Source organism: Colossoma macropomum, unplaced genomic scaffold (assembly GCF_904425465.1).
Source record: "Colossoma macropomum unplaced genomic scaffold, Colossoma_macropomum, whole genome shotgun sequence".
Taxonomy (NCBI): Eukaryota; Metazoa; Chordata; class Actinopteri; order Characiformes; family Serrasalmidae; genus Colossoma; species Colossoma macropomum.
Window position 1 is genome coordinate 105,317 of NW_023495849.1, and position 21,049 is coordinate 126,365.

At 42.4% G+C, this 21,049-nt stretch overlaps 1 protein-coding gene across 6 annotated transcripts in view; it reads left to right on the forward strand.

Moving 5' to 3' along the window:
• LOC118803140 overlaps window positions 1-19,118 on the forward strand; it is a 28,016-nt gene extending 8,898 nt beyond the window's left edge. For 4 of the 6 annotated variants that reach the window (XR_005006825.1, XR_005006827.1, XR_005006828.1 and 1 more), the window contains 2 exons: window positions 4,372-10,147; window positions 13,336-19,118. Coding sequence is in view for 2 of the 6 variants with exons in the window: in XM_036563662.1 (XP_036419555.1) it covers window positions 13,374-14,720 (1,347 nt within the window). In the remaining 4 variants the exon portion in view is untranslated. Of the gene's footprint in view, window positions 1-836; window positions 10,148-13,335 lie in introns of those variants that run through there. The other 2 variants (XM_036563661.1, XR_005006826.1) reach the window with 2 other exon arrangements.
• The last annotated feature ends 1,931 nt before the right edge of the window (window positions 19,119-21,049 follow it).

Consider the following 21,049-nt stretch of genomic DNA (forward strand, 5'->3'; position numbering starts at 1 on the left):
TTGGTTGAAATGACAGACACAAAATATAGATCATGTTGTTATAATGTTATGCCTACCTCCTTGTTTCTATGCTCCATTTTATCAGCTCCACTTACTATATAGGTGCACTTTGTAGTTCTACAATTACAGACTGTAGTCCATCTGTTTCTCTGCACACCATTAGCCCCTTTTACCTTGTTCTTCAATGGTCAGGACCCCCATGGACCCTCACAGTGCAGGTATGATTTGGGTGGTGGATCATTCTCAGCACTGCAGTAACACTGACATGGTGTGTTAGTGTGTGTTGTGCTGGTACGTATGGATCAGACACAGCAGTGCTGCTGCAGTTTTTAAACACCTCAGTGTCACTGCTGGACTGAGAGTAGTCCACCAACCGAAAATATCCAGCCAACAGTGTCCTGTGACCACCAATGGTCACAGACTAGAGGATGATTAGCTTATACTGTACAGCAAGAGATGAGCTATCGTCTCTGGCTTTACTTCTACAGGGTGGACCAACAACGCAGGTGCGTCTAATAGAGTGGACAGTGAGTGGACACAGTGTTTAAAAAGTCCAGCCGGCACTGCTGTGTCTGATCCACGTGTACCAGCACAACAAACACTAACACACCACCACAACGTCAGTGCTACTGCAGTGCTGAGAATGATCCACCACCCAAATAGTACCTGCTCTGTGAGGGTCCATGGGGGTCCTGAGCACTGAAATACAGGGTAAAAGGGGGCTAACAAAGTATGCAGAGAAACAGATGGACTACAGTCTGTAATTGTAGAACTACAAAGTGCACCTATATAGTAAGAGGAGCTGATAAAATGGACAATGAGCATAGAAACAAGGAGGTGGTCATAATTTTATGCCTGATCGGTGTAAACTGTAATAAATAAATAAATAATAAAATAATGAAATACGAAAAAAATATGATATGACAATAAGAAAATTATTTCAGCATGAAACATCGGCAGCTGTTTTTTTTTTGTAGTTATTATATATCTCATTTAATTTGTAGATGTGTTAAACTATTTAACATCATGATCACTTACAAATCAGGCAAATAATGTATCTTGTAACGATGGTGCTTGTCAATGTCTGGTATGTATTAGTTGGTAATCGAACAGTCGGTACTCGTAATCATGATGTTGGATGTGTGAGAAATGGGCAGGCGGCAGAACTGAGTGATTTTGACAAGGGCCAAATTAATATGGCCAAATGGCTGGGCTGGAGCATCTCCGAAATGGCAAAGCTTGTGTGTTGCTATCGACAGTGGCCCTAGGAGGGACAAACCACGAACTGGTGGGGTGTTGGGGGCCCAAGGCTCATTGATACCCAAGGGCAACAAAGTCGATCCCATTTGGTCTGAACTAACAGAAGGGCACAAGTCACAGATTTTTTAATGATGGTTACTCAAGGAATGTGTCACAACACACGACACATGCATCTCACCCTGCTGACCCCCTGTCCACCGTCAAAAGCTCCTACAATGGACACGCGAGCATCAGAACTGGACCTTGGAATAATGATAAAGGTCACCCTCTCTGATGAGTCTCGTTTTCTTTTACTTCACGTGGACAGCCTGGTAGGCGTGTGTAGCCCATGTGGGGAGATGATGGCACTGGGATGCACTGTGTAGAGAAGACAAGCTGGTGCAGGAAGTGTGATGCTCTGGGCATTGTTCTGCTGGGAAGTATTGTCAGATGCTACATATCTAAAGATTGTTGTGAACCAGGTTAACCCCTAATGGTGATGTTATTCCCTGATGGTAGTGGTCTCTTTCAGCAGAATAATGCACTCTGCCACACCTTACACATTGCTCTGGAACAGTTTGAGGAGCATTAAGAAGACTTCAGGGTGTTTCCCAGATGTCAATCAATGTATAGCAATGTCAGAGATACAGCACAGACCTTTGCTAAGTGTGGGTCTCCTAGACAGATGCTGTTTTTGTTGGGTGATTTTAATAAATGCAATGTCATGACAGAAACTAATTACTGCATCCATTTACTAATTACTTTTATGTAGGCTCCATAATACCAGTAAAAACAACAGAATATTTTCTGAATAATAAACAATAGATTATTAATATGACAGAAAATCAGGAGGACATATAACAATATTATTATGATTATGATTGATTATGATTATTATTATTAAGCATAAGAATAAGGTGGAGAATAAGTTCCTTTCTGGATATATCAGGGTGGCTTGAGGGGGTTTCAGCATTATGATGGGTAAAATCAGCTTTTATTTCAGTTTTCAATAAACTGAGTGGATCTTCTGTCTGCATCAAATAATTAGTAACAAGCCAAGGAATATAAATGCACATTATGATCATTCACAAATCAAAAGAAAAGGGGATTAGACACAGTTGGGAACACTGATTACAGGGCACTGTTGTTAACAAAACATAGATGAACATGATACCAAGGGGATTGGGGCTAGAGAGAAACAAAGGGGATGAGAAGGGCAGACAAACAAAATGGCAAATCGTGACAAGGGATGTTGTAATATTGAGGTACACTGAGAGACCAGTTCATTATGAATACCTCCCCTACGTGGTTAAAAGTATGTGGATACCCAAACATCACATCCTTAAGCACTTGTTGAATGTTTTATTTCAAAACCAAGTGTACTTATACTTGTACACTTTGCACTTCTAGTTGACTGGGGCGGCTCTAGCAAGGCAGAAATTACTTAGCCCTATGACTTATTATACCGCTAGTATTTGTCTAGGCAAATATATTTGCCCTCTGTTAGCAATGGGTGTGGCTTAAATAGCCAAAGCCAAAAATTAGAAGAGATGGCCACATAGTTTTGACCATATAGTATAACTTTTATCAGGCACTACTACCAAACTGTCCACTGCAATGAATCATAGACCCACAACTGACCAGATATAATTTTGGTGGTGGACTATTCTCAGCCCTGCTGTGACACTGCATGCTAATGGCACAAAAATATGCATTACAGATTTCATATAGAATTTAAGAATTAATGTTTAAGAATAGAGAATAGAATTTATTTTAAGTCAGTTTCTGCCTATGGAAAACAAATGTTTTATGGCCTGAATTTAAAAAATGGTCAAAGATATTGGTGTCGTCTTTGCGCAGACACTTTGAAATTGGCCACATTCTGATTTCTACTCTCTGAAATATAAGAGGCAATACAGACACTCTTCTTTAAGCTTCTTTAAGTAATATCAACTTTTAGGGGCCTTTGTTCCTCTACAAATGAGAACGTGGGGAGAATTCCTAGTGGACCGGTTACTGTGAGCTAATGAATAAACTCACACATATAAGCACAAGAATGTTAAGACATACTACAAAAGCTACATCCCAGTGTTCATACATAGTAATTTAGGAGCTAAAATAGTGACCCCCCCCCCTCCTGCCTCAGGAGTTTCTGTTCGAGAGCTACATAAATCCACTTTTCTGCAGCTGTTATTATTTAATGTACCGCTATCAGGTTAACAGGAAAGAATAAAAGCTCTGGGTCAGCACAACTATATGATGTCCCCAGGTCAAGACTGGATGATGTTCCTCAAGTGGAATAGTCACGATTTGCTGATTGTAACAGTCTTGTACAGTAGATAGAGATTAGATGAAGCAGAAGTCTGGCTCTTATTCTCACTTCCCATTCCACCTTAAATGATGTATGATTTACACCTTCAGATACCTAGTATGTAACTGCTATACTATTAAGGTGGAACAGAAATTCAATTAAGAAATTAACCAATGTAGCAGTTTTCAAATGTGAATCATGGGCAACAGAGGCAAGAACGGCAAAAAACCAAGATGCCTTGTGACTGTCACAATTATGTCACATTTAAGATTTCGCCAGTTTTCATTCTATCACTTGCTACTGCTGTTATCTCAGTGTGGCATATAAATAATAAAAAAGAGAAAGAAATTAACAACACAGAAATGCACAGATTTTAGAAAAAACTAACTAACTTTACTGCTACGATTAAAAGACCTCCATTTATCCTACTGAATAGTGAGATTCATTGTTCATTAATTTATTCATGTATCTATATCCATATATCAAGGGGCATGGGAGGTCTCAAGATGATGTTCTTAGAATAACAAAGTCTGTTAATACCAACAAAATACCAAATGCAAAATACCAAAAAACTTCAGAGAATGAAACATGATAGGAAGCACCGTAAATAAAACAGAACAAAAAGTAGGAGAAAAAAAAACGTACAACCTACATCCACAGGATTCAAAAACAGACACTTTATACAAAATATCTAAAGATTTACATGTTTTCAGTTGTTACGTCCATAGGACGTATGTTTTGTTTTGCTTGCTTCCCTTTCGTTCTTTCTCTCTCGCTCTCTTTCTCTCTCTCTCTCTCTCTCTTATTCTCTCGCTTATTAGGAACCCGCCCACTTGTGCGTGTGATTGGCTGGAGTCCCGTAACGAAATTTAATCTGATTGGCTGGCTGAAATTGCATGGCGTATATCTTCGACGGCTGCGCCCGGATGTCATCGAGGCTTTCCTCCATGGCGGCTTGGGGCGATTGTTTTTAGATCCGAACCGCAGCGCAGCTTGTTTGTTTTATTGCTAGCGATTGTCTACTCTCCTCTCAAATGAAATAGCTTAGCTTTACCTCTTGTTCTATACCCAGTTATCTCTGCAGTTAAACTGTAAGCTCATGATCTGTCTCTGTAAATGTTCACTCTTATGCCGACCAGGTTGTAGGAGTGGGTGCCATTTCTTTTGATCTTGTTTTCTCCTGTTTTTGGTATAGTTAGGGAGTCAGGAAAGACTGACTGTACTTTTGTTTCTTTGTTTGCATAGGTAAGTTAGTTCTCTAGCATCTCTAGCTAGGCTGGTTATGTTTATTGTTTTGGCGCATGCCCACTCTGACGTTCTCCTGTGTCGTATGTACAAAAGAGCAGCATAAAGAGAATAACACGATTTGACCTGTTTAAACGTCAACTGGCTCTCTTTTGTCTTTTTTTTAATGTTATGATCATCTCAAACCCCTAGACAGGTCGTAACATAAATTTGGGGCTCGGCCTTTTTTTTTTGGTTATGTGCTGGGTACTCGTTTGCTTGGCTGTTTTCTTGTGTGTGTGGGGGGGATGTGTCTTGGGCTGTGATGTTTTCATTAAGTGCATTTATTAGCGGTAGGCACCGACCCAGCTTTGATCCTTCGTTTGAAGGAGCTGGAGCTTCAGCGGCAGTTAAATCGTGCCTTGGAGATCGAGGCTGAGAGGGCTGTGAAGCTGCGACAGCTGGAGTTGGAGGCAGGAAACGCCGGACAGCCTGTTCCGGCGCCACGCAACTCTGCTCCGCCGTTATTTGCTGCTACGCCAGCTGTGGAGCGTCCGGTACCGTCACCACGCCGCTCTGTGTCATTTCGACCTTATGCTGATGAGGTTGCTGCTTTTGACGTGAGTAAACATATTAAGTTGGTCCCAAAGTTCCGTGAATCTGAAGTTGATTCATATTTTGTTGCTTTTGAGCGAGTTGCTACAACACTGCGTTGGCCGCAAGGAGTTTGGCCAATTCTGCTACAATGTACATTAGTGGGAAAAGCTCAGGAAGTGTATTCTGCTCTGCCGATTGAAGAGAGTTTAGATTATGAAGTAGTGAAATCTGCTGTGCTACGTGCGTATGAACTTGTTCCTGAAGCATACAGACAAAACTACAGAGCCCACTCGAAAACAGCCAACCAGACTTATGTAGAATTCGCTAGAGAGAAGAGACATCTGTTTAATAAGTGGTGTAACGCTAGTCAAGTATTTACGTTTGATCAGTTGCAGGAATTAATGCTTTTAGAAGATTTTAAGAGTTGTTTGCCTGAGAATCTGGTTGTATACTTGAATGAGCAGAAATTTTCTAGTCTTGCTGATGCTGCTGTTGCTGCTGATGAGTTTGCTTTGACACATAAAAGCACTTTCCCTGTACTGGCTCGCAATGAGACGACCAAGTCCAGAACCTTTCGTTCAAGTCTGATCTGGCCGTGGATAATCAAGACACTCGTCAAGGTACACCTCCGCGTTCTAGGGAAACGCGTGAGTGTTTTTATTGTCATAAACCTGGCCATCTCATTGCTGACTGCCGTGTGCTTCAGAAAAAACAGACTTCGCCTTCTCGAAAAAGTGTAGCATTAATACAGTCTGCTGCGTTTGCCAACCGCCCCACTGTTTTAAATGATGAATGTCGCCATGTAGGTTTTGAACCGTTTATTCTGCAGGGGTACGTTTCCGTTTCTAAAGCTTCTGATGATAAACAGCCTGTTACCATCCTTAGAGATACAGGAGCAGCTCAGTCTTTTATCTTGGATAACGTTCTTAGTTTGTCAGACGACACATACTGCGGTTATGATGTCCTAGTTCAGGGAATCGGCGGTGACACGTGCTCAGGCGCGCAAAGGTGATGAGTTGGATTTGGGTGACACGTTTATGGCTGCTGAAACTTGGCCCTCCTGTGAATCCAAATCAGAGCTTGTATGTTTCGATGTCCCTGAAGCTGAATCTACTCCCAAGTTGAGTGCTCATGCTTTGGATGTAGATGTAGACTGTGTAGCTTCTCGTAATTTTCTTATTGAGGCCCAACAAGCAGATCCTTCTTTGGATAAATGTAGGCAGCTGGGTTTAGAAACGTCGTCTACTAGTGATAAGCATGTGGCTTATTTTTTTGATAAAGGTTTGCTGCTGCGTAAATGGACTCCTTCTCCTCCTGCTGATCTAGAGTGCAATGCCGTATGTCAGATTGTTATCCCCAAAGTGTGCCGACAGCAAGTTTTAAGTTTAGCACATGATCATTGTCTAGCTGGACATCTTGGTGTCACGAAAACCTATAAGCGTATATGACAACATTTCTTTTGGCCTGGGTTGAAAGCAGATGTAGTAAAGTACTGTAAATCTTGTCATACGTGCCAAGTAGTGGGGAAGCCCAACCAAGCCATCCCTCCTGCGCCTTTGCACCCAATTCCAGTGATGGAAGAGCCTTTTGAGAGAATTATTTTAGATTGTGTTGGTCCTTTACCGCGAACCAAGTCAGGAAACCGATTTTTATTAACAATCATGTGTGCTGCTACTCGCTTTCCAGAAGCCATTCCTATTCGCACGTTGCGGGCCAAAGCCATTATTAAAGCTTTGATTAAATTTTGCTCTACTTTCGGGCTTCCAAAATGTATCCAAACAGACCAGGGGTCAAATTGTATGTCCAAGATATTTGCACAGGTTTTACAACAGCTTTCGGTCAAACATAAAGTTTCCAGTGCTTATCATCCCGAGAGTCAAGGAGCTTTAGAGCGCTTCCATCAGACTTTTAAGTCCATGCTGCGTAAATATTGCGCTGAGTCAGGGAATGAGTGGGATGAAGGTGTGCCTTTAGTCCTCTTTGCTATTCGTGAAACTGTTCAGGAGTCGACTTTGTTTAGCCCAGCCCAGCTTGTTTTTGGTCATTCTGTTCGAGGTCCGCTGAAGATTTTGAAAGAGAAATGGATGTCAGAGTCGGAGCCGAATCAAAATGTTCTTGATTATGTCAGTCAGTTCAGGGAGCGTCTGCATGCAGCTTGTACAGCGGCTAAATCAACGCTAACTACTTCTCAAAGCACTATGAAGCGGCGCTTCGATAAGAGAACAGTTCTTAGATCTTTTCAGCCTGGAGATGATGTTCTGGTTCTATTACCACTTGTAGGTTCCTCTTTACAAGCTAGGTTTTCTGGTCCTTATCGGATCGAGTCCAAGCTTAGTGATACAGACTACGTCATTCGTACTCCTGACCGTAGCCGAAAAACGCGAGTTTGTCATATTAATATGCTTAAGACTTATGTCTCTCGAGAAGAAAGTACCTCAGATGATTTGAAGCAAGTCTCCTCTGATAACTCTGGTTTTAGCCTTCCTGTTGCATCCGTTTCTGTGTTTTCGAGCTCTGGTGTTGATGATGATGATGATGATGATGATGATGATGATGATGATAATGGTTTAGATGCGTGTTTGGCTCCTGCACTTTGTGCACGTTTGTCAAATTCTAGTATTTTAAGTGACTTGTCCTCATTTTTATCTGATCTCGCTGTCAGTGAGCAACAGGAGATGGTAAATTTGATTGCAGAGTTTCCAAACCTTTTTTCAGATGTTCCTAGACGTACTCATGTCATCGAACATGACATCGATGTTGATGGTCACGCTCCAATTAAACAGAATTCATATCGAATAAATCCAACAAAACGTGCTATTATGAAGTCAGAAGTACAATATCTCCTTGATAATGGTTTGGCAATCCCTAGTTTTAGTCCCTGGAGCTCACCCTGTCTTTTAGTTCCTAAGCCTGATGGTACCTCACGTTTCTGTACTGATTACCGTAAAGTAAACGCAGTGACTCGTTCAGATTCTTTTCCTCTCCCTCGTATTGACGACTGTGTAGATAGAGTTGGATCAGCTAAATATGTCAGTAAGCTGGATCTACTTAAGGGTTATTGGCAGGTGCCTTTGACAGCTCGAGCTTCTGATATTTCTGCCTTCGTTACTCCTGATAGCTTTCTACAATACACAGTGATGGCTTTTGGGATGAAAAATGCACCTGCAACATTCCAAAGACTGATGAATCAGGTTTTGTTTGATGTATCCCATTGTGAAGCTTACCTCGATGATGTTATCATTTATACAGAAACGTGGGATGAGCACCTATCTGTTCTTCGAACGATTTTTCAGCGCTTAGACGCAGCTTCATTAACTTTGAATTTAGCCAAATGTGAGTTCGGAAAAGCCACCGTAGTTTACTTGGGGAAGGAAGTTGGACAGGGTAAAGTTCGCCCAGTAAATGCCAAGGTTGCGACTATTCAAGAATTCCCTGTTCCTTCTACAAAACGTGAACTGCGCCGCTTCCTAGGAATGGCTGGATATTACAGGAGTTTTTGTCGAAATTGTGCTTGTATTGCCTCTCCTTTAACAGACATTTGAGTTCTGCGTGTTCTTTTATTTGGACAGCTGACTGTCAGAGTGCTTTTGACTCTATTAAGGCCCTGTTGTGCAGCTCCCCTGTTCTGTCTGCACCTAACTTTGCACTGCCATTTAAGCTGGAGGTAGATGCCAGTGCTACTGGTGCTGGTGCTGTACTTCTACAGGAAAATAATTCGGGAATCGATCACCCCGTGTGTTATTTTTCAAAAAAAAATTCAATCAGCATCAACTTAAGTATTCGACTATCGAAAAAGAAACTTTGGCTTTGTTACTTGCTTTACAGCATTTTGAAGTCTATGTAGGCTCTAGCTCACAGCCTGTTCAGGTATTCACAGATCACAATCCACTCTCTCGCATGTATAACAGTAATCAAAGGCTGATGCGGTGGGCTTTGCTAGCTCAAGGGTACTCACTGGAGATTCGGCACAAGAAGGGCACAGATAATGTAATGGCTGATGCCTTTTCTCGTGTGTGAAACTTTTATGGGGGGGGGGAGTGTTACGTCCATAGGACGTATGTTTTGTTTTGCTTGCTTCCCTTTCGTTCTTTCTCTCTCGCTCTCTTTCTCTCTCTCTTATTCTCTCGCTTATTAGGAACCCGCCCACTTGTGCGTGTGATTGGCTGGAGTCCCGTAACGAAATTTAATCTGATTGGCTGGCTGAAATTGCATGGCGTATATCTTCGACGGCTGCGCCCGGATGTCATCGAGGCTTTCCTCCATGGCGGCTTGGGGCGATTGTTTTTAGATCCGAACCGCAGCGCAGCTTGTTTGTTTGTTTGTGTGTTTGTTTGTTTTATTGCTAGCGATTGTCTACTCTCCTCTCAAATGAAATAGCTTAGCTTTACCTCTTGTTCTATACCCAGTTATCTCTGCAGTTAAACTGTAAGCTCATGATGGGTCTCTGTAAATGTTCACTCTTATGCCGACCAGGTTGTAGGAGTGGGTGCCATTTCTTTTGATCTTGTTTTCTCCTGTTTTTGGTATAGTTAGGGAGTTAGGAAAGACTGACTGTACTTTTGTTTCTTTATGTTTGCATAGGTAAGTTAGTTCTCTAGCATCTCTAGCTAGGCTGGTTATGTTTATTGTTTTGGCGCATGCCCACTCTGACGTTCTCCTGTGTCGTATGTACAAAAGAGCAGCATAAAGAGAATAACACGATTTGACCTGTTTAAACGTCAACTGGCTCTCTTTTGTCTTTTTTTTATGTTATGATCATCTCAAACCCCTAGACAGGTCGTAACACAGTGTTTTGACAGCTTTCTTATTGTTAGAACCAGTAAATGTTTTCAGGTATTGTTTGGTTTTATTAATGAATAAAACTAAAAAGAGTTTTGATTTGAATATTTACATTAATGAATATAGAATTTAGCAATCAAATAAATAAGATTGTATAGTATTTATCTGCCTTGAAAGGGGAGGTCTTTATTAAACCAAATAACAAAGGTTCAAAACAAAGAGAAAAGTTTCAATTTTCTGTATAATAAAAGAAAAAACTATCTCTCCAAAAGCTGTAAGAGTGAGGACAGTTCCAAAATAAGTTAAACAAATTGTCAGGAGTTGAATTACAAAAAGAGCAATTAACATCTGTATCATCTTTAAATCTTTGCAAAACATTTTTGCGGGGTCAAATTTCTGTAAAATTCACCTGACTGTAAAAAGGTCACCCGTAAGGTTATTCCAATAGGACATGTCCTACTACATGTCCTGTGGTAAGCTACATGCCTGTAAAACTATAGTATATCTTTGTTATTCCATATGTAATATCTATGGGGGAAATTATGCTTATAAAATCAAGGTCCCTGAAAGAAGCATCAGACTATGAAAGTTTGAAAATTTGAAGGGGATTTTGTCAATGTTATACTTGCACAATAAAACAAAATCAAGGCCTCCTAATTTAGAGAAAATGTAACTGGGAATGAAATTCCATATAGAGGTGGTGAGATACTTTAAATGGCCAGTACTGGAAGCCAGTCACAAATCTTTAGGCTTGCCTGATCTATAAAGCTAAGCAAGCCTGGTCCTGGTCACTGTCTGGATCCTGCCTTGCCAGGAGTTCAAAGCTTTTCAACCAAACCTGTATTTTGAAACTAAATTTGTATACAGTGAAAACGTAGTTTATATTGTGGGACTAACTAGAAGTCCTAAGACAGAACATAAGAAGCCTGCATGTTCGTGGTTATATATTCTACTGAATTACTTCAGAAGGCCTGTATTGGTTTCCAGCTTCAGCTATTATATGAAAATCTATGAGAACCTTGGTCTGGTCTCATTTCAGAAACTAAGCAATGTGGGCCTTGGTCAGGGCTTGTATTGAAAACTAACTGACATTTAGAAGTTGCAATCAGGTTTTGAACCTAACCTTTACTTTAAAAATAACCTTGATTGAAAATTAATAATGTTAGAAAAAGTCAGCCTCCATTCAGTCCTAATAGTGCACACGGATACTTTAAATTGCCAGTACTGGAGTCCATCCACAGGCAGTGCATGTATGGGGCTGGGAGCCCTTAGGCTTGACTGATCTAGGAAGCTAAGCCAAGCTGGTCCTGGTCAGTGACTGGATAGGGGACCATGCTGCCTTGCCAGGAGTTCAAAGCTATTTATAGAGATATTAGTCCATAAAATACAGAATAAACACTCTTATACGCTACAACAGGAGAGGCTCAATGTCACGCTTCCGGGTTCTCCTTCCTTGCCTAGCACGCTCCAGGACTCCATTTCCCATAATTCCAGTCCTGATGATGTCACCAATTCCTCCAATCACATGCAACTGCCTCGTTCTCAGTCACCTGAGTTTTAATGTGATTCACCTGTGTCTGTTTGTCTCAGACTTTAAATAGTCTTTGGTTTGCTCTCCTCATTGCGAGGTATTGCCATTTCCCTGGTTTACTGAGCGTTGTTATTCTGATCTTTTGACTTGTGTTTTGAACCCTTTGCCTGTTTTGTAATAGTTTGTAATTTGGAATAGTCACGATTTGCTGATTGTAACAGTCTTGTACAGTAGATAGAGATTAGATGAAGCAGAAGTCTGGCTCTTATTCTCACTTCCCATTCCACCTTAAATGATGTATGATTTACACCTTCAGATACCTAGTATGTAACTGCTATACTATTAAGGTGGAACAGAAATTCAATTAAGAAATTAACCAATGTAGCAGTTTTCAAATGTGAATCATGGGCAACAGAGGCAAGAACGGCAAAAAACCAAGATGCCTTGTGACTGTCACAATTATGCCACATTTAAGATTTCGCCAGTTTTCATTCTATCACTTGCTACTGCTGTTATCTCAGTGTGGCATATAAATAATAAAAAAGAGAAAGAAATTAACAACACAGAAATGCACAGATTTGAGAAAAAACTAACTAACTTTACTGCTATGATTAAAAGACCTCCATTTATCCTACTGAATAGTGAGATTCATTGTTCATTAATTTATTCATGTATCTATATCCATATATCAAGGGGCATGAAGAATTAGAATAACAAAGTCTGTTAATACCAACAAAATACCAAATGCAAAATACCAAAAAACCTCAGAGAATGAAACATGATAGGAAGCACCGTAAATAAAACAGAACAAAAAGTAGGAGAAAAAAAAACGTACAACCTACATCCACAGGATTCAAAAACAGACACTTTATACAAAATATCTAAAGATTTACATGTTTTCAGTTGTTACGTCCATAGGACGTATGTTTTGTTTTGCTTGCTTCCCTTTCGTTCTTTCTCTCTCTTTCTCTCTCTCTCTCTCTCTTATTCTCTCGCTTATTAGGAACCCGCCCACTTGTGCGTGTGATTGGCTGGAGTCCCGTAACGAAATTTAATCTGATTGGCTGGCTGAAATTGCATGGCATATATCTTCGACGGCTGCGCCCGGATGTCATCGAGGCTTTCCTCCATGGCGGCTTGGGGCGATTGTTTTTAGATCCGAACCGCAGCGCAGCTTGTTTGTTTGTTTGTTTGTTTGTTTGTTTGTTTGTTTTATTTATTGCTAGCGATTGTCTACTCTCCTCTCAAATGAAATAGCTTAGCTTTACCTCTTGTTCTATACCCAGTTATCTCTGCAGTTAAACTGTAAGCTCATGATCTGTCTCTGTAAATGTTCACTCTTATGCCGACCAGGTTGTAGGAGTGGGTGCCATTTCTTTAGATCTTGTTTTCTCCTGTTTTTGGTATAGTTAGGGAGTTAGGAAAGACTGACTGTACTTTTGTTTCTTTGTTTGCATAGGTAAGTTAGTTCTCTAGCATCTCTAGCTAGGCTGGTTATGTTTATTGTTTTGGCGCATGCCCACTCTGACGTTCTCCTGTGTCGTATGTACAAAAGAGCAGCATAAAGAGAATAACACGATTTGACCTGTTTAAACGTCAACTGGCTCTCTTTTGTCTTTTTTTTATGTTATGATCATCTCAAACCCCTAGACAGGTCGTAACATAAACTGGGGGCTCGTCCTCTTTTTGGTTATGTGCTGGGTACTCGTTTGCTTGGCTGTTTTCTTGTGTGTGTGGGGGGATGTGTCTTGGGCTGTGATGTTTTCATTAAGTGCATTTATTAGTGCGCCGTCCGTAGAGCAGTTTGAGCAGTGTCGTAAGGCTGATTTACTACAACTCGCAGAGCATTATGATATTGGGGTGGACCGTAACGTTAGAAAAGCAGAGCTTAAATCTTCTATCTTTGGCGTGTTGGTGGCGAGGGGCATACTTTTTGAGGGGCCTTGTCCTGTGTCAGAAGGTGCGGGTGCTGTGGAGGAGGTCAGTTTAGCGGCCAGGGCGGAGGCCGGGGTCGGGGCTGTACCTCCGCGCATAGATCCCGTACGCCTGCCAGCGGTAGGCACCGACCCAGCTTTGATCCTTCGTTTGAAGGAGCTGGAGCTTCAGCGACAGTTAAATCGTGCCTTGGAGATCGAGGCTGAGAGGGCTGTGAAGCTGCGACAGCTGGAGTTGGAGGCAGGAAACGCCGGACAGCCTGTTCCGGCGCCACGCAACTCTGCTCCGCCGTTATTTGCTGCTACGCCAGCTGTGGAGCGTCCGGTACCGTCACCACGCCGCTCTGTGTCATTTCGACCTTATGCTGATGAGGTTGCTGCTTTTGACGTGAGTAAACATATTAAGTTGGTCCCAAAGTTCCGTGAATCTGAAGTTGATTCATATTTTGTTGCTTTTGAGCGAGTTGCTACAACACTGCGTTGGCCGCAAGGAGTTTGGCCAATTCTGCTACAATGTACATTAGTGGGAAAAGCTCAGGAAGTGTATTCTGCTCTGCCGATTGAAGAGAGTTTAGATTATGAAGTAGTGAAATCTGCTGTGCTACGTGCGTATGAACTTGTTCCTGAAGCATACAGACAAAACTACAGAGCCCACTCGAAAACAGCCAACCAGACTTATGTAGAATTCGCTAGAGAGAAGAGACATCTGTTTAATAAGTGGTGTAACGCTAGTCAAGTATTTACGTTTGATCAGTTGCAGGAATTAATGCTTTTAGAAGATTTTAAGAGTTGTTTGCCTGAGAATCTGGTTGTATACTTGAATGAGCAGAAATTTTCTAGTCTTGCTGATGCTGCTGTTGCTGCTGATGAGTTTGCTTTGACACATAAAAGCACTTTCCCTGTACTGGCTCGCAATGAGACGACCAAGTCCAGAACCTTTCGTTCAAGTCTGATCTGGCCGTGGATAATCAAGACACTCGTCAAGGTACACCTCCGCGTTCTAGGGAAACGCGTGAGTGTTTTTATTGTCATAAACCTGGCCATCTCATTGCTGACTGCCGTGTGCTTCAGAAAAAACAGACTTCGCCTTCTCGAAAAAGTGTAGCATTAATACAGTCTGCTGCGTTTGCCAACCGCCCCACTGTTTTAAATGATGAATGTCGCCATGTAGGTTTTGAACCGTTTATTCTGCAGGGGTACGTTTCCGTTTCTAAAGCTTCTGATGATAAACAGCCTGTTACCATCCTTAGAGATACAGGAGCAGCTCAGTCTTTTATCTTGGATAACGTTCTTAGTTTGTCAGACGACACATACTGCGGTTATGATGTCCTAGTTCAGGGAATCGAACTTAGTCCTGTCTCTGTTCCACTGCACTCCATACTTTTAGAGTCTGACTTGGTTTCTGGTGAAGTTAAGGTTGGAGTTCGGTCTCATCTGCCTGTTGCTGGTACCACATTTATATTGGGTAATGACTTAGCTGGTGGAAAGGTAACTCCTGTTCCTGAAGTCATTAGCGAGCCTAGAATAACTGCTGGAGAGGACGCTTTGCTTCAGAAATTTCCCTCTGTTTTTCCTGCATGTGCGGTGACACGTGCTCAGGCGCGCAAAGGTAATGAGTTGGATTTGGGTGACACGTTTATGGCTGCTGAAACTTGGCCCTCCTGTGAATCCAAATCAGAGCTTGTATGTTTCGATGTCCCTGAAGCTGAATCTACTCCCAAGTTGAGTGCTCATGCTTTGGATGTAGATGTAGACTGTGTAGCTTCTCGTAATTTTCTTATTGAGGCCCAACAAGCAGATCCTTCTTTGGATAAATGTAGGCAGCTGGGTTTAGAAACGTCGTCTACTAGTGATAAGCATGTGGCTTATTTTTTTGATAAAGGTTTGCTGCTGCGTAAATGGACTCCTTCTCCTCCTGCTGATCTAGAGTGCAATGCCGTGTGTGGTTGGTATAGTGTAGTGGGTAACATCTCTGCCTTCCACGCTGTAGGCTGGGGTTCAATCCCCACCTGGGCAAACACCCTACGCTTTATCAATAAGAGTCCTTGGGCAAGACTCCTAACACTACCTTCGCCTACCTGTGTAAAAATGATGAAATTGTAAGTTGCTCTGGATAAGAGCGTCTGCCAAATGCTGTAAATGTCAGATTGTTATCCCCAAAGTGTGCCGACAGCAAGTTTTAAGTTTAGCACATGATCATTGTCTAGCTGGACATCTTGGTGTCACGAAAACCTATAAGCGTATATGACAACATTTCTTTTGGCCTGGGTTGAAAGCAGATGTAGTAAAGTACTGTAAATCTTGTCATACGTGCCAAGTAGTGGGGAAGCCCAACCAAGCCATCCCTCCTGCGCCTTTGCACCCAATTCCAGTGATGGAAGAGCCTTTTGAGAGAATTATTTTAGATTGTGTTGGTCCTTTACCGCGAACCAAGTCAGGAAACCGATTTTTATTAACAATCATGTGTGCTGCTACTCGCTTTCCAGAAGCCATTCCTATTCGCACGTTGCGGGCCAAAGCCATTATTAAAGCTTTGATTAAATTTTGCTCTACTTTCGGGCTTCCAAAATGTATCCAAACAGACCAGGGGTCAAATTGTATGTCCAAGATATTTGCACAGGTTTTACAACAGCTTTCGGTCAAACATAAAGTTTCCAGTGCTTATCATCCCGAGAGTCAAGGAGCTTTAGAGCGCTTCCATCAGACTTTTAAGTCCATGCTGCGTAAATATTGCGCTGAGTCAGGGAATGAGTGGGATGAAGGTGTGCCTTTAGTCCTCTTTGCTATTCGTGAAACTGTTCAGGAGTCGACTTTGTTTAGCCCAGCCCAGCTTGTTTTTGGTCATTCTGTTCGAGGTCCGCTGAAGATTTTGAAAGAGAAATGGATGTCAGAGTCGGAGCCGAATCAAAATGTTCTTGATTATGTCAGTCAGTTCAGGGAGCGTCTGCATGCAGCTTGTACAGCGGCTAAATCAACGCTAACTACTTCTCAAAGCACTATGAAGCGGCGCTTCGATAAGAGAACAGTTCTTAGATCTTTTCAGCCTGGAGATGATGTTCTGGTTCTATTACCACTTGTAGGTTCCTCTTTACAAGCTAGGTTTTCTGGTCCTTATCGGATCGAGTCCAAGCTTAGTGATACAGACTACGTCATTCGTACTCCTGACCGTAGCCGAAAAACGCGAGTTTGTCATATTAATATGCTTAAGACTTATGTCTCTCGAGAAGAAAGTACCTCAGATGATTTGAAGCAAGTCTCCTCTGATAACTCTGGTTTTAGCCTTCCTGTTGCATCCGTTTCTGTGTTTTCGAGCTCTGGTGTTGATGATGATGATGATGATGATGATGATGATGATAATGGTTTAGATGCGTGTTTGGCTCCTGCACTTTGTGCACGTTTGTCAAATTCTAGTATTTTAAGTGACTTGTCCTCATTTTTATCTGATCTCGCTGTCAGTGATCAACAGGAGATGGTAAATTTGATTGCAGAGTTTCCAAACCTTTTTTCAGATGTTCCTAGACGTACTCATGTCATCGAACATGACATCGATGTTGATGGTCACGCTCCAATTAAACAGAATTCATATCGAATAAATCCAACAAAACGTGCTATTATGAAGTCAGAAGTACAATATCTCCTTGATAATGGTTTGGCAATCCCTAGTTTTAGTCCCTGGAGCTCACCCTGTCTTTTAGTTCCTAAGCCTGATGGTACCTCACGTTTCTGTACTGATTACCGTAAAGTAAACGCAGTGACTCGTTCAGATTCTTTTCCTCTCCCTCGTATTGACGACTGTGTAGATAGAGTTGGATCAGCTAAATATGTCAGTAAGCTGGATCTACTTAAGGGCTATTGGCAGGTGCCTTTGACAGCTCGAGCTTCTGATATTTCTGCCTTCGTTACTCCTGATAGCTTTCTACAATACACAGTGATGGCTTTTGGGATGAAAAATGCACCTGCAACATTCCAAAGACTGATGAATCAGGTTTTGTTTGATGTATCCCATTGTGAAGCTTACCTCGATGATGTTATCATTTATACAGAAACGTGGGATGAGCACCTATCTGTTCTTCGAACGATTTTTCAGCGCTTAGACGCAGCTTCATTAACTTTGAATTTAGCCAAATGTGAGTTCGGAAAAGCCACCGTAGTTTACTTGGGGAAGGAAGTTGGACAGGGTAAAGTTCGCCCAGTAAATGCCAAGGTTGCGACTATTCAAGAATTCCCTGTTCCTTCTACAAAACGTGAACTGCGCCGCTTCCTAGGAATGGCTGGATATTACAGGAGTTTTTGTCGAAATTGTGCTTGTATTGCCTCTCCTTTAACAGACATTTGAGTTCTGCGTGTTCTTTTATTTGGACAGCTGACTGTCAGAGTGCTTTTGACTCTATTAAGGCCCTGTTGTGCAGCTCCCCTGTTCTGTCTGCACCTAACTTTGCACTGCCATTTAAGCTGGAGGTAGATGCCAGTGCTACTGGTGCTGGTGCTGTACTTCTACAGGAAAATAATTCGGGAATCGATCACCCCGTGTGTTATTTTTCAAAAAAAAATTCAATCAGCATCAACTTAAGTATTCGACTATCGAAAAAGAAACTTTGGCTTTGTTACTTGCTTTACAGCATTTTGAAGTCTATGTAGGCTCTAGCTCACAGCCTGTTCAGGTATTCACAGATCACAATCCACTCTCTCGCATGTATAACAGTAATCAAAGGCTGATGCGGTGGGCTTTGCTAGCTCAAGGGTACTCACTGGAGATTCGGCACAAGAAGGGCACAGATAATGTAATGGCTGATGCTTTTTCTCGTGTGTGAAACTTTTATGGGGGGGTGGGAGTGTTACGTCCATAGGACGTATGTTTTGTTTTGCTTGCTTCCCTTTCGTTCTTTCTCTCTCTTTCTCTCTCTCTCTCTCTCTTATTCTCTCGCTTATTAGGAACCCGCCCACTTGTGCGTGTGATTGGCTGGAGTCCCGTAACGAAATTTAATCTGATTGGCTGGCTGAAATTGCATGGCGTATATCTTCGACGGCTGCGCCCGGATGTCATCGAGGCTTTCCTCCATGGCGGCTTGGGGCGATTGTTTTTAGATCCGAACCGCAGCGCAGCTTGTTTGTTTGTTTTATTGCTAGCGATTGTCTACTCTCCTCTCAAATGAAATAGCTTAGCTTTACCTCTTGTTCTATACCCAGTTATCTCTGCAGTTAAACTGTAAGCTCATGATCTGTCTCTGTAAATGTTCACTCTTATGCCGACCAGGTTGTAGGAGTGGGTGCCATTTCTTTTGATCTTGTTTTCTCCTGTTTTTGGTATAGTTAGGGAGTTAGGAAAGACTGACTGTACTTTTGTTTCTTTATGTTTGCATAGGTAAGTTAGTTCTCTAGCATCTCTAGCTAGGCTGGTTATGTTTATTGTTTTGGCGCATGCCCACTCTGACGTTCTCCTGTGTCGTATGTACAAAAGAGCAGCATAAAGAGAATAACACGATTTGACCTGTTTAAACGTCAACTGGCTCTCTTTTGTCTTTTTTTTATGTTATGATCATCTCAAACCCCTAGACAGGTCGTAACATAAACTGGGGGCTCGTCCTCTTTTTGGTTATGTGCTGGGTACTCGTTTGCTTGGCTGTTTTCTTGTGTGTGTGGGGGGATGTGTCTTGGGCTGTGATGTTTTCATTAAGTGCATTTATTAGTGCGCCGTCCGTAGAGCAGTTTGAGCAGTGTCGTAAGGCTGATTTACTACAACTCGCAGAGCATTATGATATTGGGGTGGACCGTAACGTTAGAAAAGCAGAGCTTAAATCTTCTATCTTTGGCGTGTTGGTGGCGAGGGGCATACTTTTTGAGGGGCCTTGTCCTGTGTCAGAAGGTGCGGGTGCTGTGGAGGAGGTCAGTTTAGCGGCCAGGGCGGAGGCCGGGGTCGGGGCTGTACCTCCGCGCATAGATCCCGTACGCCTGCCAGCGGTAGGCACCGACCCAGCTTTGATCCTTCGTTTGAAGGAGCTGGAGCTTCAGCGACAGTTAAATCGTGCCTTGGAGATCGAGGCTGAGAGGGCTGTGAAGCTGCGACAGCTGGAGTTGGAGGCAGGAAACGCCGGACAGCCTGTTCCGGCGCCACGCAACTCTGCTCCGCCGTTATTTGCTGCTACGCCAGCTGTGGAGCGTCCGGTACCGTCACCACGCCGCTCTGTGTCATTTCGACCTTATGCTGATGAGGTTGCTGCTTTTGACGTGAGTAAACATATTAAGTTGGTCCCAAAGTTCCGTGAATCTGAAGTTGATTCATATTTTGTTGCTTTTGAGCGAGTTGCTACAACACTGCGTTGGCCGCAAGGAGTTTGGCCAATTCTGCTACAATGTACATTAGTGGGAAAAGCTCAGGAAGTGTATTCTGCTCTGCCGATTGAAGAGAGTTTAGATTATGAAGTAGTGAAATCTGCTGTGCTACGTGCGTATGAACTTGTTCCTGAAGCATACAGACAAAACTACAGAGCCCACTCGAAAACAGCCAACCAGACTTATGTAGAATTCGCTAGAGAGAAGAGACATCTGTTTAATAAGTGGTGTAACGCTAGTCAAGTATTTACGTTTGATCAGTTGCAGGAATTAATGCTTTTAGAAGATTTTAAGAGTTGTTTGCCTGAGAATCTGGTTGTATACTTGAATGAGCAGAAATTTTCTAGTCTTGCTGATGCTGCTGTTGCTGCTGATGAGTTTGCTTTGACACATAAAAGCACTTTCCCTGTACTGGCTCGCAATGAGACGACCAAGTCCAGAACCTTTCGTTCAAGTCTGATCTGGCCGTGGATAATCAAGACACTCGTCAAGGTACACCTCCGCGTTCTAGGGAAACGCGTGAGTGTTTTTATTGTCATAAACCTGGCCATCTCATTGCTGACTGCCGTGTGCTTCAGAAAAAACAGACTTCGCCTTCTCGAAAAAGTGTAGCATTAATACAGTCTGCTGCGTTTGCCAACCGCCCCACTGTTTTAAATGATGAATGTCGCCATGTAGGTTTTGAACCGTTTATTCTGCAGGGGTACGTTTCCGTTTCTAAAGCTTCTGATGATAAACAGCCTGTTACCATCCTTAGAGATACAGGAGCAGCTCAGTCTTTTATCTTGGATAACGTTCTTAGTTTGTCAGACGACACATACTGCGGTTATGATGTCCTAGTTCAGGGAATCGAACTTAGTCCTGTCTCTGTTCCACTGCACTCCATACTTTTAGAGTCTGACTTGGTTTCTGGTGAAGTTAAGGTTGGAGTTCGGTCTCATCTGCCTGTTGCTGGTACCACATTTATATTGGGTAATGACTTAGCTGGTGGAAAGGTAACTCCTGTTCCTGAAGTCATTAGCGAGCCTAGAATAACTGCTGGAGAGGACGCTTTGCTTCAGAAATTTCCCTCTGTTTTTCCTGCATGTGCGGTGACACGTGCTC